General features: G+C 42.9%; 1 protein-coding gene across 1 annotated transcript in view; it reads left to right on the forward strand.

Annotated features, from left to right (window-relative positions):
* The window catches only part of LAMA3 (laminin subunit alpha 3), a 140,038-nt gene that overhangs the window by 96,197 nt on the left and 27,882 nt on the right, over positions 1–15,959 (forward strand). Inside the window, exons 46-55 of the mRNA XM_033155046.1 lie at positions 3,089–3,139; positions 4,262–4,413; positions 6,143–6,253; positions 7,658–7,769; positions 9,827–9,994; positions 11,099–11,295; positions 12,748–12,864; positions 13,185–13,339; positions 14,651–14,792; positions 15,690–15,789. Coding sequence (XP_033010937.1) covers positions 3,089–3,139; positions 4,262–4,413; positions 6,143–6,253; positions 7,658–7,769; positions 9,827–9,994; positions 11,099–11,295; positions 12,748–12,864; positions 13,185–13,339; positions 14,651–14,792; positions 15,690–15,789 — 1,305 coding nt within the window. The remainder of the gene's footprint in view (positions 1–3,088; positions 3,140–4,261; positions 4,414–6,142; positions 6,254–7,657; positions 7,770–9,826; positions 9,995–11,098; positions 11,296–12,747; positions 12,865–13,184; positions 13,340–14,650; positions 14,793–15,689; positions 15,790–15,959) is intronic.

Below are 15,959 nucleotides of genomic sequence, written 5' to 3' on the forward strand. Positions count from 1 at the left end.
ATGATAGTAGACGCGTGAATGTTCCGTAAAAAGCCTTTTGTTCCATGTAGCTCAAGCTCAGTCCATTTTAAGTATTCTAATCCAGTATGCTCATAGGAATGGCTAAACACAACCTGGAATCTCTGCCAAGCCATGGAATGTGAGAATAAGGGCTTGTTTTGAGGTTACTTATAGTGGGATTGCAGGTGGCGTTGTGGGTTAAACCACTGAGCCTAGGGCTTGCTGATCAGAAAGTCAGCAGTTCGAATCCCCACGATGGGGTGAGCTCCCGTTGCTCGGTCCTAGCTCCTGCCCACCTAGCAGTTCGAAAGCCTATCAAAGTGCAAGTAGATAAATAGGTACCGCTCCAGCAGGAAAGTAAACAGTGTTTCTGTGCACTGCTGTATGCCAGCTCCCTCAGCCGGTAATGCGAGATGAGCGCCGCAACCCCAGAGTCGGACACAACTGGACCTAATGGTCAAGGGTCCCTTTAACTTTATAGTGGTTTGAGAACTACTGGAGTCTGGGGTCACATAAGCAGCAGTCTGTACCATACCATGGCTTCTTCAAATGCCAGCATCCTTCAGGGGACTAGAGCAGAATTGGCATGGTCTGGACCCATGGCATGGACCCATGCTGTGCAACCTCTGATTTCATTGTTGATCGGTATGGGAAAGACCCAAATGCTGCAGAAGGAACTACTTATTTAATGTTTACAGGGTTTTTTGTCATTTGTGTATTCCAATGCTTTATTCGGGTTTGGAATAAATATATAAAATTCCAGCATGAAGTATGATCCTGGCCTGACCCAAGGGTGATTTATCCTTACAAAGGGCTTATCCACACTTCCTCTTGTCCTGCTGCTTCCCCCTGGAGAAAACAGCTAATTACAGTGGTACCTCGGGTTACATACACTTCAGGTTACATACGCTTCAGGTTACATACTCTGCTAACCCAGAAATAATGCTTCAGGTTAAGAACTTTGCTTCAGGATAAGAACAGAAATTGTGCTCAGCGCCACAGCGGCAGCAGGAGGTCCCATTAGCTAAAGTGGTGCTTCAGGTTAAGAACAGTTTCAGGTTTCCGGAATGAATTAAGTACGTAACCAGAGGTACCACTGTAGCGTTTAATTGGAGCAAATGGCAATTGGAGCTTTCTCTGGATTTAAGTTTGCTCTGATTTAGCGCCAAAGAGTGGGGTTTTCCTGGGAAAAGAGGGGCAAGCTCAGACCTCTGCCTAGAATGTGCAGGTCAAATGGAAACCTGCTTGAACCTGTGATTTTGAGGCACAGGACAAGCGGAAATTTGGATGGGCTAAAGATTAATTCTTGGGCCTCAGGGTTTTTTCACTGCAGACTTTCAAGGCTCATTTACATTCTTATTGTGAAATTATGAGCCTTACAGTCACTTTAACCGTTGTTCTGTTTACATGTTCAAGAGCTAAATCAGGGTCAAAGTTAGCTGAATAGCAAGTTCAAGTGCTCTTGACTGGTTTCATTTTATCATTGTGTAAGTGAACAACAGCGGGGTTATTGCCTCTGGCAGTTGTTGCAGAAGCAGACTTCGGAATGGCTTAGATATAGCATGACATTTTTGTTCATGTCAATGGAAGTTGTTATTTAAAGTGAACCAGTCTGTAACAATAATCCTGAGAACACCAATGACTCGGGGTAGTGTGAACTTGCTTTCCAGTGTCAAGCTATTATTCAGTTTGGACAGCCTGAGACCTTTTTTTCTAACCACAACTAGCAAGATGTTCAGAAAGCAAATGAAGCCATGTTGGCCCATGGGGTTGGGGGAATCCAAAATCCAAAGTCAGTGAGTGAGCAAGGTTTTGAGTTCTCCAGAATTCTTCATCAGGCTGGAAGTTCAGCTAAGTAGAGGGTGGGTAGGCCAGAGCCCGGAAGATGTCCCAAGTTGCAGTCTGATAGCTCACCATATAGAGCAGCTGCACAAGTTCCTAGTTCCAGCCTAGGTAACTTTTGGCATGGATGCAAGATATTTGTCCTTAATGTGAATTTACTGAGATTATCTGTATTTATCCACAGCCTTAAAATAAAGATACAGACTCACTTGGATTTAGTTGTTGGGTTAGATGCTGTGCAGGTTTCAGGTTGCACCCAGTATTGCTGGGACAAAGGCACACACAGTGATTGATTCCCCGGTTAACCCTGATTGGTCTCTAAAGGTAAAGGGACCCCTGACCGTTAAGTCCAGTCACAGATGACTCTGGGGTTGCGGTGCTTGTCTTGCTTTACTAGCCGAGGTAGCTGGCGTTTGTCCGCAGACAACAACAAACTTTATTTATTTGCATAGCCTACAGGCCATTGCATCAAAAAGACACATATTACAGATACTGATAAAAACCATATATAACCAATAAAATGAGCTGAATCGGGATTCGGCACAATTAAAACAAGAATAAATGAGATCTTAATTATGAGGGGGCGCTGTTATCATTCAGCTGGCAGCCCTCAATTTCATGGCCCTCTCAGCAGACAGCTTTTCGGGTCATGTGGCCAGCATGACTAAGCTGCTTCTGGTGAACCAGAGCAGCACACGAAATGCTGTTTACCTTCCTGCCGGAGCGGTAACTATTTATCTACTTGCACTTTGACGTGTTTTCAAACTGCTAGGTTGGCAGGAGCTGGGCCTGAGCAACGGGAGCTCACCCCATCGCGGGGATTCGAACCGCCGACCTCCTGATCGGCAAACCCTAGGCTCTGTGGTTTAGACCACAGCGCCACCCGTGTCCCATTTTGTCTCTAGCCTTAAGTAAAACACATAAACCCCTTGTTAGGTAGGCAACAGAACTGAAGAGAAGTAGAGATTAATTTCAGATGGTGTCCTAGATAAAAACAAGAACAAAGGAAGCCAAATTGGGTAGCATTCCCTAGTGCCTGCTGGGAAAGTAACTCTTGAAAAGACAAGTTCTATCTTCCAGTAGGAGAAAACCTGCTAAGAGTTATGGTTAGTTTTCAGTGAATAATGAAAGCATCCGTTATATAGCGGTATCAGTTTTCTGAATGCGATTTGAAAATCTTACACCTGATATCTGTGTTGTGTCATCATGTGATTCTAATTTGCTTCTTTTGCCCCCTAACCTCCAGAATGTATAAGCCAAGAACCAAAAGATATGGATCCTCAAGAAGATTGCGACTGTAAGTAATAATGCATGAGCAGTTTGTATGCTTGCTTATAGGGCTTCATTAAAGAGTCACCATTGTTTTAAATGGGAGACTGCAAAGGTCAACACATGCTTTGACAGTGAACTTATTCAGAAATGCTTACACAGGGATGGGGAACCCCTTGAGTGATATTCAGCCTACAGTGCACTCAAATCTGTCTTGCAGCCCCTTCTCCTTTCATCTGCTATAAAAGTGAGTTTTTAAATAAGCCTTCATTCCTGCTGCGTTCTGTGCTAGCCAAGGACACCAAATGAGCTAGAGGAGGAGAGACTCTGTGCTTCTGCTCTCCACCTTTCCCTCTTCGTTGATTACAAAGGGGCTGCTGCCTACTTTTTCATTGTGACTCCCCCCCCCCATGGTCTTTCCTGCTCCTCCAGTTTGCTTAGTTCCCTTTGTATCCAGAATGAAAGACCTCCACAGGGAAGACTTTCCATTAGGACTGGGAGGTAGGAAGCATAGCAGCAGATCAGCTCTGCCCTTCCTCTCTCTGTCTCTCTCTGCAAAGGGGACTCAGCCTCTGCTTTGTGTGGATGATGGTGGTGGTGGGAATGGAGAAGGTTGTAGATGGATGGGTGTTGGAGTGTAGCTGTGGATGGTGTCTGTGTTGTTGGAAGTCTCTGTGTAGTCTGCGTGTGTGTATGGGGAAAACCATGTAGCTACATTGAACTCCTTGGGGTTGGGTTATAAATGCAACAAATAAGTATGTGTATGAGACAGAGAGAGAGAACACATGGGAGCAATGATGATCTTAAGAGAGCGTGTTTATAGTGCCACTGGCCCCACCCACCAACAGTGCACTTTTCCTGACAGACTACCTCTGAGAGAATGCAGCTCTTGAGGTAAAGAAAAGGTTCTCCTCTATCCTACTCTTAAGGAAAATTGACAGGGAGTAACTCTAAAATAAGTCAATACATACTAGGGAGGGCCTCAGGATTTGGTTACTGCCTTAAATGCACTTGAGCTTCCCCTGCCTTTGTTGTTCATTTATAGCAGTAGATGACAGTTTGTGGAAAGGTGTTATTTTGGTGCTGTCATTCTCTGCCTATACAGCAAACTAACACTTTGCACTGTTTGGATGTGCTCTTTTCGATTCAGCCTGTGATAGCTGTGTAATTACTTTGCTGAATGATTTGAGTACAATGGGGGACGAGCTCCGTCTGATTAAGTCTCAGATGCAAAACGTCAATGCTAGTGCCCACGCATTGGGGCAGATGAAGCATCTGGAAGACCGCATCAAGGAACTGAAGGTAATGTGAAAAGCTGGCATTTCCTTATGGGGCTGGGGGAAGAAATAAAGAAATAGGTTTCAAATTAACTACACAATGTGATGACCTTTAGAAGCAGCTGGGCGAGATCCACTTGTCTGTGACGTGATCCCATGTGGCTGAGGTTGGACGGGTGGAGCCAGTTGCACGGTCCTTTCCTGTGCCAGTTCTTTGGGAAAGACAATGGCAGCCCAGTCCACATTGTCCTTGGGATTCCCTTATTGGAAAATTCAGTTAGCCATAGTATAGCTCCCAGCCAGTGGTCTGAGATGATGGGAGTTGTAGTCCAACAAGTTCTGGAGGGCAGGAGGTTGGGGGAAAGCTGGCATAGTTGCATGGTTAGTGCCTGGCACTGGCAAGGGGGAATAACTGTTGCTTGGATACTGGCTGCAGATTCATTTGTGAGCACAATTACTGTACTGTTCTGTGTATATGATGAGGGGTTTTTTATTTAAAAATTTTGTTTAAAATTGGGGGTCTTGTACACAGATAGTGCATGGGGGGCCATGTAACTGGTTGCTGCTGCGAGCCAGAGATTGTCAGCGGCTATTGGGCGTGCCATTGAGTGGGTGAGCATTTTTCAGCAATCTCACAGGGGATATACACGGAAAAATATGCTAAGTGCAGGTGCTTGTCTTTGAAAACCTACATTTTTGTGGGACCCCGGTATCTGAAAGATTGCCTTCTCCCACTTGAGCCTGTCCTAGGAACAACCAGCAGGATAGATGTCAACATAGCAGTGAGGCTTGCCAGGGCACTGGGATACTGGCATCTGTCCAAGGGTGCCGTATTTTGGAGCTGGGCCTGTGTGGAAAGAGGAGCTTCCCACCTTCCCTTTTTTCCAGCTCCCATCAGCCCCTATAAACAGCAGGAGCAGGAACAGTGGCAGAAACTTGAGGACTGCTAGTTTACCACCATGGCTAGCAGTGTCTAGCACTGGCCATGACATGGTCTATGATGGTTGCTGCTGGCCTGTCAGCAGCCACATGATTGCACATTGCTGACTTAGCAGCCCCTGTGACTCCACTACCCAATACCCATCAGGTCCCCTAGCCTCAGCTGCTAGGCGTTGAACTGACAGAATTAATTAGGTCTGCATAGTGCCATAAGGGACCTATTTATGCTCTGCTTTATTGAAGGTAGGCTTAAGGCTTGTCTGTGCGAAAGCTTTTCATGGCCCCAATTCATCTCTTTAGCACAAACCTATAAGTTCGGGAAGTAAGACATGCTGGGTGAGATTTTGTATGCTCTGTCCAAGTAGATTGTGGCTTTGCCTGTCGTCCGTCTCATCATGCTATGATGCCTGAACTGATATTCTGAATCTTTTCAGTCTGCTGCGTAAACGTGTTACTGGCGTGGGTTATAGACAGGCTAGATGCCAAATACTTTGAAGGCGTTGGATGCACCAGATCTTTGAATCTGTTCTGACTGACACCAAAACTCTAAATACATTTTTCTAGGAAGTAACAGCTTGCTCCAACGCATGTTTTCTCTGAAATACATCTAACCGAGTGTAATGAGAATTACTCCTACATGTATGGGTGTGATTGCAGCCTAAGTCTTTCAGTTGAATTCTTTCCTATGTAAATGACTTAGGATTCCTGTCTAGGTAAAATATGTTTTTGGCCCAAACTCATGCTGTATTCAGATACAGTTTTCAGCTCAGTCAGACATCCCTTTTCCCCTTCTTTTTGGTGGCCTTTCTTTTCAGGTTCTGTTGAGCCGCTATCGTACCGTTATCACGACTCACGGCCCAAAAGTGGATGAACTGGAGACAGACCTGCTCGACCTTAACCAAAATGTTAATGCTCTAAAAGAAAAGGTGAGCCCTTTACATTTTTATATATATAAGAAGTGCTGGAATTTGCTGGTCAGGAAATGTCAGTGCCTTCACTAAAATTCTAATGGAAAGCCTAATCTCTGCCTGAAAGACTTTTGATCATGTATGGGGTATTAAATTTCATTTACCTGTGTTGACTTTGAGGGATCCTAGCCAGAGGAAGCTTCCTTTCCCTTGCATCAAGATTTCTGAGGGAGCAGATTCTGAGTGGGGTTACCCACAAATGGCAAGTCACGTGGGCACTGCCAGCTGGTATTCTGCCCTGCCAATTAGCCGAGAAGTGAGAAACAGATGCCCAGGGAGGAGAGACAATAATAGCCATGTAAGGTAATCAAAAGTAAATAAAGAGCTCAGCAGAAAGAGGAGAGCTAACGGGAAAGGTGAGGAGAAGTGACAGACAGAAAGATATTCTTCAGGAGGATAGAAAGAGAAGACAGGCAGACACAGGAAAGGAGGCCACCTAAGACAGATAGCATACTGACTTGAACATCCCCAGATAGCAGCAGCTGCAGCAAAAAAAAAAAAAAAAAAAAAAAAGCTGGAAACTGAAGGTCTGAAGGCAGTGAAGTTAAAGAGCACACAATGGAAGAAAAATAAAGATGTGAGAGGGGTGAATTGGGTAGGTCTGCAACCTGGAGGGTAGATATCCCCCTTTGGGATCCCTATGATGAGATCCTACAGGCTGAACACTGTGCCAATATACTGGTCATAGCTGTCAACCTTTCCCCCCCTTGTTACGGGAAATTCCCTTATTGTAGCATTGGGAAACAGCAGGGAGGGTTGATAGCTATGATCCTGGTGGGGCTTACTTATAATCAAAGACCTAGAGCTCCCATTTAGGAACTTCCAGCATTTTCCAGAAGACACAGGTGGAGAGGTATCCCAGTAACTGAATATGTTGTTGAAAAGCAGAACCAGGAAGCTTCCAAGAAGGTCCTGATTGTGATATTACAGAGGGCATAGCAGAACTAAAGATTAATTGTCCTTCTACTTGGGGTGACCCATGCTGCCTGGGCTACTTCGCCATAGATAACTGAAGGAACTATGTATGTAGTTTGGGGAACAAAAGCATTTATAGCTATCAGAATGAATGACTTGTAAGCATTACATCTTGGTTTCCTCTTGATTCAGGGGGTCTGCATATGGATGAAAGGTGCCTTGCCCACTGAAACCAAGGGCAACATGACACAAACACTTCTGATATTTCCTCTTGTAGAATCTTAAGAATGACCAGTAAAAGTCAAATTCACCAAGTTTATGAAATCTGTCCTTACATAACAAATTTTGTTAGCTACTATCAGAAACATTGAATTGTAGTAGCAAATACTTTTTAAAAACAAATATTGATTTGTGCTCTCTTGTTTTAAAACTCTTGCTTCTTGTCAGGCTGAAAGCAATTACAAGAAAGCAGAGACGCTGTTCAACAAATTCAGTAAGACTAACGAAAGGGGGAAAGACTTGATTTCAAAGATACAAAGTGTTACCACCAATATTAACGGTAAGAGTAATTGCTGATCTCCTACATTATTTTATTTGATCACAATCCTGTTTTGTGGAGATAAATTCCAGCTGATTTAATTCACTACTGCAACTTGATAACCCACATTTCTCTGATTATGGAGTATTGTTATAAAAGGTGGGGTTTACATGGACCAGTGGTACCAAATCATATGGGAAACAGCCTTGCTAGGAAAGCTAACCAATAAACTGAAACTGACACGGAGACAAATAGAAGAGGATGCCTTCACCCCACAATATGGCTCCCCTTCATCACATACACAGCCCAACAAGACAACAACAAGAACCCACCAACAGCATACGAATCAAACTGTCTTACTTGGCCCAACAAGCCCCACCCCCTCACAGATGCAAACAAGCCTCATTACAGACAACCAGCCATACCCTGGGCCTCCAACCTCTCTCACTACCAAGGAAATGTAACAAACAAATAGAAAGAGAACCCATCTAGTTGACGCTGACCCAAAACCCCACACGTACACAAAACCCCACATATAAATTTCACCACCACCCCTCCTCTCCTCCCCAACCTTATACTGTACTCGACACTAATTTCTCATAACAAATGTGACGGATCTGTAGAAAAGATTGTGCAACTTGAAAAAAGAGACAAGGCACATACTTTTGTAAACCAAGAAAATCTTTAATAAAATAAAATAAAATAAACAAATAAAAGGTGGGGTTTATGAGCAGTGGCTTTAGATGTGGTTATTGATGAGAAACTCTTATGAATGATTATTGCCCTACATTAAGATCTGACATTATGCTTGCTTCAGAAGTGTTATTGAAAATGGCATCTTTGTGGTAATTCTCCTCCCCCAATTTGTAATGTGTAGAACGGAGTGAGGAACCTCAGGCCTGGTGGCCAAATGTGCCCACCTCCCGAACCTCTCTGTCTAGGCCTCAAAACTCTTCCTAGGCCACACTCTTCACTGGCCCTGCTTCATGCCCAGACTATTTTTGCTTTATTGCAATTGCAATAGGATCAGATAATCCTATTCCTTGTCTGGATCGAGGATAGAGGAGAGTATATGAATATGTATATAACTATCCTACTGTCCTAAAGTAACTTTCACATTTGTTGCTTCAACTACTTTTGCCTCTGACTCTCCCCACCACAAGCATGTTGCCCAGAAGGGAATGCCACCCTCAGACTGAAAAACATTCCCTGCATCTGATGTAGAAATTCAAATTCCATGGATTGCCCTCATGATGCTGCCCTGCCCTGTTAGGAGCTGCCAAAAAGTGAAGGTGTCTAAGAGGATGATCTGTGCAGTAAAATACTCATAAGTGATCCTCAAACTTTTTTCTCTGGGCCACACTTTCAGAATAAACATTTGTTTATGCTACACCTATTTTTTAATGATAAGAAATACATTGGAAAACAAAAAGAAACAATTCTTAAGCAGTGCTTGAATTATAACATAGAACACAACTACTTTATAATGTGATCATAGGACACCACATAGTATAAAACAATACAGCTGTGTAAGAACATGAATCATCTCCTGAACACTTGATGCTCTTGCTCTCATTTTGAGAAGAGATCTATCCATATTATGCATGCATGCATAAATAAATAAATAAATAAATGCTATTCTATACTACAATGAAATGTGCAAATGTTTCTTTGATTGTCCTTGTATCTTCCTGCCACACTTGCCATCTCCTCCTGCCACACCCTTTGAGAACCACTGCTTTTAAGTAGAACAGCTAAGGAGTGGACAACTCACCAGGGGAAAGTTGTTTTGGCAGCATCTCCTTGGCAAGATAGACATAGGCACTCAGCCCAGTTCCTTACTAAACAAGTGGGATATAATCTGCATGTTAAAAAGCAGGTGTAACACCCCATCCCACCCCGAGGCAAGAGGCCTGGGCTGTTTCACTAGGATGATTTGATGGACTATTTCTGCATCATTGAATATGTGTTGAATGGAAAGTAGAACCTTTTAGGTTAAGACAAGAAAACAACACATGGCTCTGAGAAAAAGTATCTGTCAGAGTATTTTGTTCATCTGTGTTTTTTCTTTGTTGTAGTTCTCCTTGATCAGATAGCTGGTACTTCTACAGCAGCAACTCCTTTGCCTTCAGGAGATGGTGCCAAAGAGCTGGCTCAAGCTCAGCGAATGATTAACGAGATGAGAAACCGCAATTTTGAGCAACAACTAACAGAAGCAGAAAAGGAGAAAAGAGAAGCCCAGCTTTGTAAGAGCATAAAGACTGTATGCATAGATCCTGGGATAGAAATGACTCTGAGTAGATTTGCTAGAATGAGGACCGTTGTCTCCTTTGGAAATGCCCAGTGGAGTTGTAAACAATGTGGAACTGAAAGTGGTCTTATCATGTATGATCATTCTGTAGCTAACATGAGGCGGAGAAGAAGATGAGGGTGGTAGGCCTGGGGACAGGAGTACAGATGGTAGGATCAGAAAATGCTAGACCAGGAAGAAACTTTCTGAGGTGCCTAAGTCCAAGGAGCAGGTTAAATAAATCCTCTTGGTTGGATGTGAAACCTCCATCCTTCAGTGCTTACTGCAGCTGGACCTATAAGCTTTGTGTTTTAGTTTTTGCATTTCAAGAAGTCAAGGTGAGAACTTTTCTCTTTTCAAAACCAGCAAGCAGTGATATGTAATGTCCACCCCTTTTTCCTCACTTTGCCTGCAACAGATGTGTATTCATCATTTGCTGCTAAACAATTTGGTAAAGAAATTGTGGAGAGAGTGCAAAATACTTAATGATGGCAGGCTTGTATGAGAAAATCACATAGTACATAGTACATTCTGGGTGCCCAGTCAAGGTCTTCATGTGAATTGTAGCAGTAGCATAATTTTGCATTGTATTATTTTAGTTACTTTAATGTAAGTCAGCTGAAACACTTCTTTATTCACTAAGCCTCTAGCCTGACAATGCCCTGTTACATCATGTTATGGCAGGCAAATTAAAGAAAAATAATGGATGTTTCCTTTCCTGTAGTCTCACTAGTCCAGTCACAGGTGGTTAATTTCTGTCTGCCCCAATCAGGTGCCCTCCAGATGGTTTGGACTACAATTTCCATCATTCCCAACCATTGGCCATGCTGACTGGGGCTGATTGGAATTGGTCCAAAGATCTGGAGAGCACTAGGTTGGGAGAGAACATTCCAGCTGATTAAAATCCACTCATTGGCAAGACCAGAGCAAGACTAGTGACCTGAAGGGACTTAAGCTAGGTGGATGCTATCTCCTTACAGCAGTATGGATAATCAAATTTGTTCTTACAGTATTATGTTATCCAATAATCAAACTTTATCCATTCTAATTCCCTCCATAGTGCTGGAGCGTGTAAGGACTGAACTACAAAAGCACCAAGCAAAAAACCAGGGACTTATTAAAACTATAAGAGAGTCATTAAATGAGTATGAATCCAAGCTCGAAGACCTTCGGATATCTTTGAAAGAAGCAAAAGAGCAAACAAATCAGGCTGAAAATTTAAATGGAAATAATCAACTCCTTTTGGAAGATGTTAAGGTAATACCACTTTTATTTATTTTATTTTTCTTTCTAAAATAATCTTTAGTAGATGAAGAATATGTGAAATGCCAAGTCGTTTTATCTGGCCTTATCAATAATCTCTCTCAAAAGGATACTGTGAAAGGCTGATGGAATAAGAAACTGCTGCTTTATTTTGCGTTTTGCTTCTTAATAAACAAAGTTTAGTTTCTCTGGAACAGTTATATGAGGTGTAATTTAATTGTTCAGCCTGCCTAGGCCTATTCTCTTTGTCCTGAAATTACCTGGGAAGACCCAATGATACACAGACATGTCATAAATTGTTCCATCCTGTTCTGCTTTACTTTTGTGCCAAATGCCTATACAGGAAACAGTTACCGGTAGGTAGGTAGTTAATTAGTTACCTATTAATAATAACAGTAATTGTTTCTAGTTTAGGAAATAATTATCCAGAGATTTCAGGATAGGACAGTCTTCAGTTTTACAACAATTCCTTCACTTGAAAAATAGGTGCCGGTACTCACCATGAAGTTGTTACAGTAAGTAACACACTTTTTAACAACAACAAGAAGAGATGCTGGTACTGCGTACCCTTGAGTACCCCCTGGGGGGAAGCACTGGATGTGAGTGAGGAAGAGCTTTCTCCTTCCCTAATCCTGGACCAACCCTTCTTGGCTTTCAGGAAGCAGGGTTCAGAAATATGGAGCACTGATAACAAACCCCTGCAATGGCTGCTGTAGAGTGCTAATAGGCATAAGTTGCAGTCCTATATGCACTTACCTGGGAGTCAGGCCCAATGAACTCAATGGAACCTAAATCTGAGTAGACCATGCAAAGGCTTGCACTATGAATTTTCTGTGTCCTCCTCCCTTCAGTTAGGGTTTGCAGCGGGAAGCCAGTGTTCCTTTTCTCCTAATCAGAATCTTTACTTCTACATGCCAGGTTACATTAGCTATGCAGCGGTGCCTTTTTGCTTGTATTGTACAAAGTGGCAGTGGGAGTGGTGGGGGTACTCCTGGCCTGGATTATAAACCATGGGAGGGGGGCCTCTAACCTTTTGTCCATACTATGGTTCTGAACTGGATAAGAGCCCCATGCCCGCAATTTGCATTAGGTGAGGAAAGTCTCATTTGCTTCATTGGGAACTTCTTCCCTATGCAAATTGCAGGCATGGGTCCCAATCCAGATTAGACAATTCATGCCCAAAACGAAAACCCTTCACTTAAAGCTACGACTTAGTAGACAATGTAACATGTTGGTTGGCCCTAAGACACATGCTTGATTTAAGATCAGCCTGCCTTTGGGTAAATGCAACCTGACCATTAAACAAGTTATACCTTTCCCCAAATTGCACTTGCGCCTGGAGACAGCCTATGGCTAGATTGTGCCCCTAACTCGGAAAGCTATGTTACTTATATCTCTGCCAATGAGAGCTGCATTTAAGGAGTATCCTCTTCATTTCCTTGTCAGAAACGGATTGATGCAATGACTAAACAACAGACTGACATCTTGGATCTTCTGAGTTCTGCTGAAGCATCATTGTCTCAAGCAAACAGTGTATTTGGCTTGCTTCAGAAGAGCAAAGAGGTATTGAAGAAGCAATGCTTTAATTCTGTGAAGAGAGAGAGAGAAATCATTGTAATGGAAATAAAAAAAATCTATTGCAAATAATGATTTGATTTTGTAGGCAGTAACAGCTGCTCACAAAATACAAGTTATATGTTGAAAACATTTCCCCCCATTTCTGTCTAATCTTTTGTGCTTAATCCTCTGTGCTGTGCTCAAAGCACCAAGATTTGCATGAAAAGCTGAAGCACACAAAAGATAGAATTGCCATTTATTTCCTGCACTTTTATAAATCTGTCTGGGTCACAGCAAATAAAGTGACATTTGCCTTCAAACTTCAGGAATATGAAAACTTAGCTGCTCAGCTGGATGGTGCGAGGAAGGACCTAAGTGAGAAACTGAAGAGCCATTCTTTATCAGCCAGCAAGGAACCTCTAGTAGTGAGAGCTGAAGAGCATGCCAACTTTTTACAAGACCTGGCAAGAAAACTGGATGAGTATGTTTTCATTTTTGCAGATGAATAGCTAGATACTGTGTATCTTGCTAAAGAGCATTGTACTAAAGGTGAATGGCGAAGGCAAAAGAAGAGGAACCTGTTATTTATATGTGAGAGCTGATTCGTGGATCAAATGGGAGAGGTTCTTATACTGAATCATGTTCTAAACCCCTTTTCCTGCCCTTCAAGCCCACACCAGCAGGAAGGAAGGTGAACATGCAGAGCCAGCTCCAGCAGCCAGCATGGTAGGACAAATGTCAGGGTCCTAAAGGACCCACCACAACTGACATCAGCCTCCTGCCTTTTGAAGTATTTGGGGCCCAGCATTCTAAAGAGAAGAGGTAGTTGCAGCCTCTTCCATCTTTAATTTCTGTGGCATCCCTGATATAGGGGACCAAAGGCCTTCTGAGGAAATTAAGATGACAGCTGCTTCACCTGGAACTTCCCTTCAGAGCACTGGGTTGCCTCCTGCAGCCCCTCCCCACTGCTACCTGCCTCTGCTTGTAGGGTAGGGATGGGGAACCAGGGCAGTGCTTGCCTAGGGTCCCATAAAACTGGTGCCAAACCTGCAGGCACGCTCCCTTCAGATGACCCCTGTGTATCAATCACTTTCAAGAACATGATCATATCTTTAGAATGCCAGAGGGGTTCTGATTTTTGACCGAATCTACATAATGCACTGTAAATTTGCCAGCCTAAAACACTGAACCAGCTAAAGGGAAGCATGCTTAAGTCTCACTGCTTTCAGTGGGAAAGTAAAGCCAGCATTTAACTAGATGGAATTGGTGGGAATTGAAAGTGTTTTGCTTTGACGAGGAATACCAGCTTGGCCCCATGGCCGTGGGTGCCTAGACCCGTGGGTGTCATGCAGTGTGCATGGCCCTGGCACTGAAATTTGTGTTTGCTTGGACACCCAGAGAGTTGGCACCTATGGCTTTGGCTGCCTCTCTCTTTCTTTCTCTTTCATAAAAGTGTGTGTGTTGTGTTTCAGTTTTAAATTCTAATTTAAGAGCTTACCTCTGTGGTTTTCATGTAAACATTTCTTGGGGATTGGAGTGGTCTCTTTGATCTGCAGCCTCATAAGAATTTCCTCATGACATGAATTCTCAAGGTAAGACAGGAACTTCAGCAGCAGAGTGTCCCTACCCAAAAAGGGCGCCTGAAAATACCATTTGTTGGACCACTTGTGTTATTATATGATGTATACTTTTCTGCTTGGCATTTATGAGCAAACGCCACCAAAAGAGCAGCGAAAAATATTTTCACCATACATGGTCCAGATTGCTAGATTTCCTGCTTTTCTCTCCACAGGATCAAGAAAAATGTCAGCGATGACGAGCTGGTGTCCTGTTCTGTGGCAGCAGCTACAGCCTACGATGACATTATTGATGCCATCAAAGCAGCAGAAGTTGCAGCCAACAGTGCATCCAATGCTGCAGACTCAGCTTTATCGGTAAGAGTATTCTGAAATCACATCAGAATTGTTGTTTTGTTTTTTAGCCATTGGATTTATTTTATATTATTTTAAATAAAATGCACAGCCCTTAAGGTCCAACCTTAGACGGTCTGCATGTTAGCTGAAGTTAACCTTGGAGGAAAGCCTGCTTTCAATCTCTTTGGTCCCACCCCTCTCTCCTGCCTGCTGTCACAAAATTCTTATTGGACCTCATAGCAGGTGGGAAAGGAGAATGGGCAGAGGAACGGCTGAAGCACCAGAGTGGGAGACACCACCCTGCTCCTTCTTGTTGTCTCTGTTCTCTTAAGGTGCTTAGGCTAGAACATGGCATCTCTTAACTGGGTATTTAGAGGGCTTGTATTCAAATTAACAACTTAGTATCTTGCATGATTTGGAATGCTACTGTTGCAAATATGCTACACACGTACGGTGTTTTTTTAATGCAGTTAAAATCTGTGATTGATTGATGAAAAGTGAGTTAATAGCACTCCAGACTCATTGGGGAGATAGAATAGGAAGCTTTGATCCTAATCTTACATACCTGAGGGCTGCCTACGTTTTGTTCAGTTTAGCTGTGATTAAAAAAAAAAAAAGACACCATCTCATTTCATCATTACTTTAGATATTATAGAATTAATCCAGGCAGATTCACAATAGGTTCCAAGGCAACACTCTGACAATTCTCCAGGCATCTCATATTCTGAATAGGGCTTGCATGGAAGTTTCTTTAAAATGAAAGGAGATTGCACAGTAGCAGATGTTCATGGACTGCATCCAACAAAAATAGAAAACACCTGGCAGAGATTAAATCCTCCTGATTGTGTGTACTTTGACTTTTTTATGTATCCTGCCTCCCTTATATGAAGACTTTACATGGCAATGCTTCATTTTCAGACAGTGGAGAGAAAAGACCTAGCTGGAAGTGCCAAGAGACTGAAGACCAACAGCGGCAATCTGTTAAATCAAGCACAGGCTGCGCAAAAGACCTTACAGGGTATCTTGAAAAGCAAATAAATAATGTGCAGGTTCATAAAAGTTTTGCCACCATTCTGATATTGTTGCTCCAGACTTCATGTCTCATTAAGGGTTGAGTCGCACCATCTTTACTACTGCAATGTTAATGGTGAAAGACGTTAGTCTGAAATTGGCAGTTTTTGGATGAGC

The sequence above is a fragment of the Lacerta agilis genome, chromosome 7, assembly GCF_009819535.1.
Source record: "Lacerta agilis isolate rLacAgi1 chromosome 7, rLacAgi1.pri, whole genome shotgun sequence".
Classification (NCBI taxonomy): Eukaryota; Metazoa; Chordata; class Lepidosauria; order Squamata; family Lacertidae; genus Lacerta; species Lacerta agilis.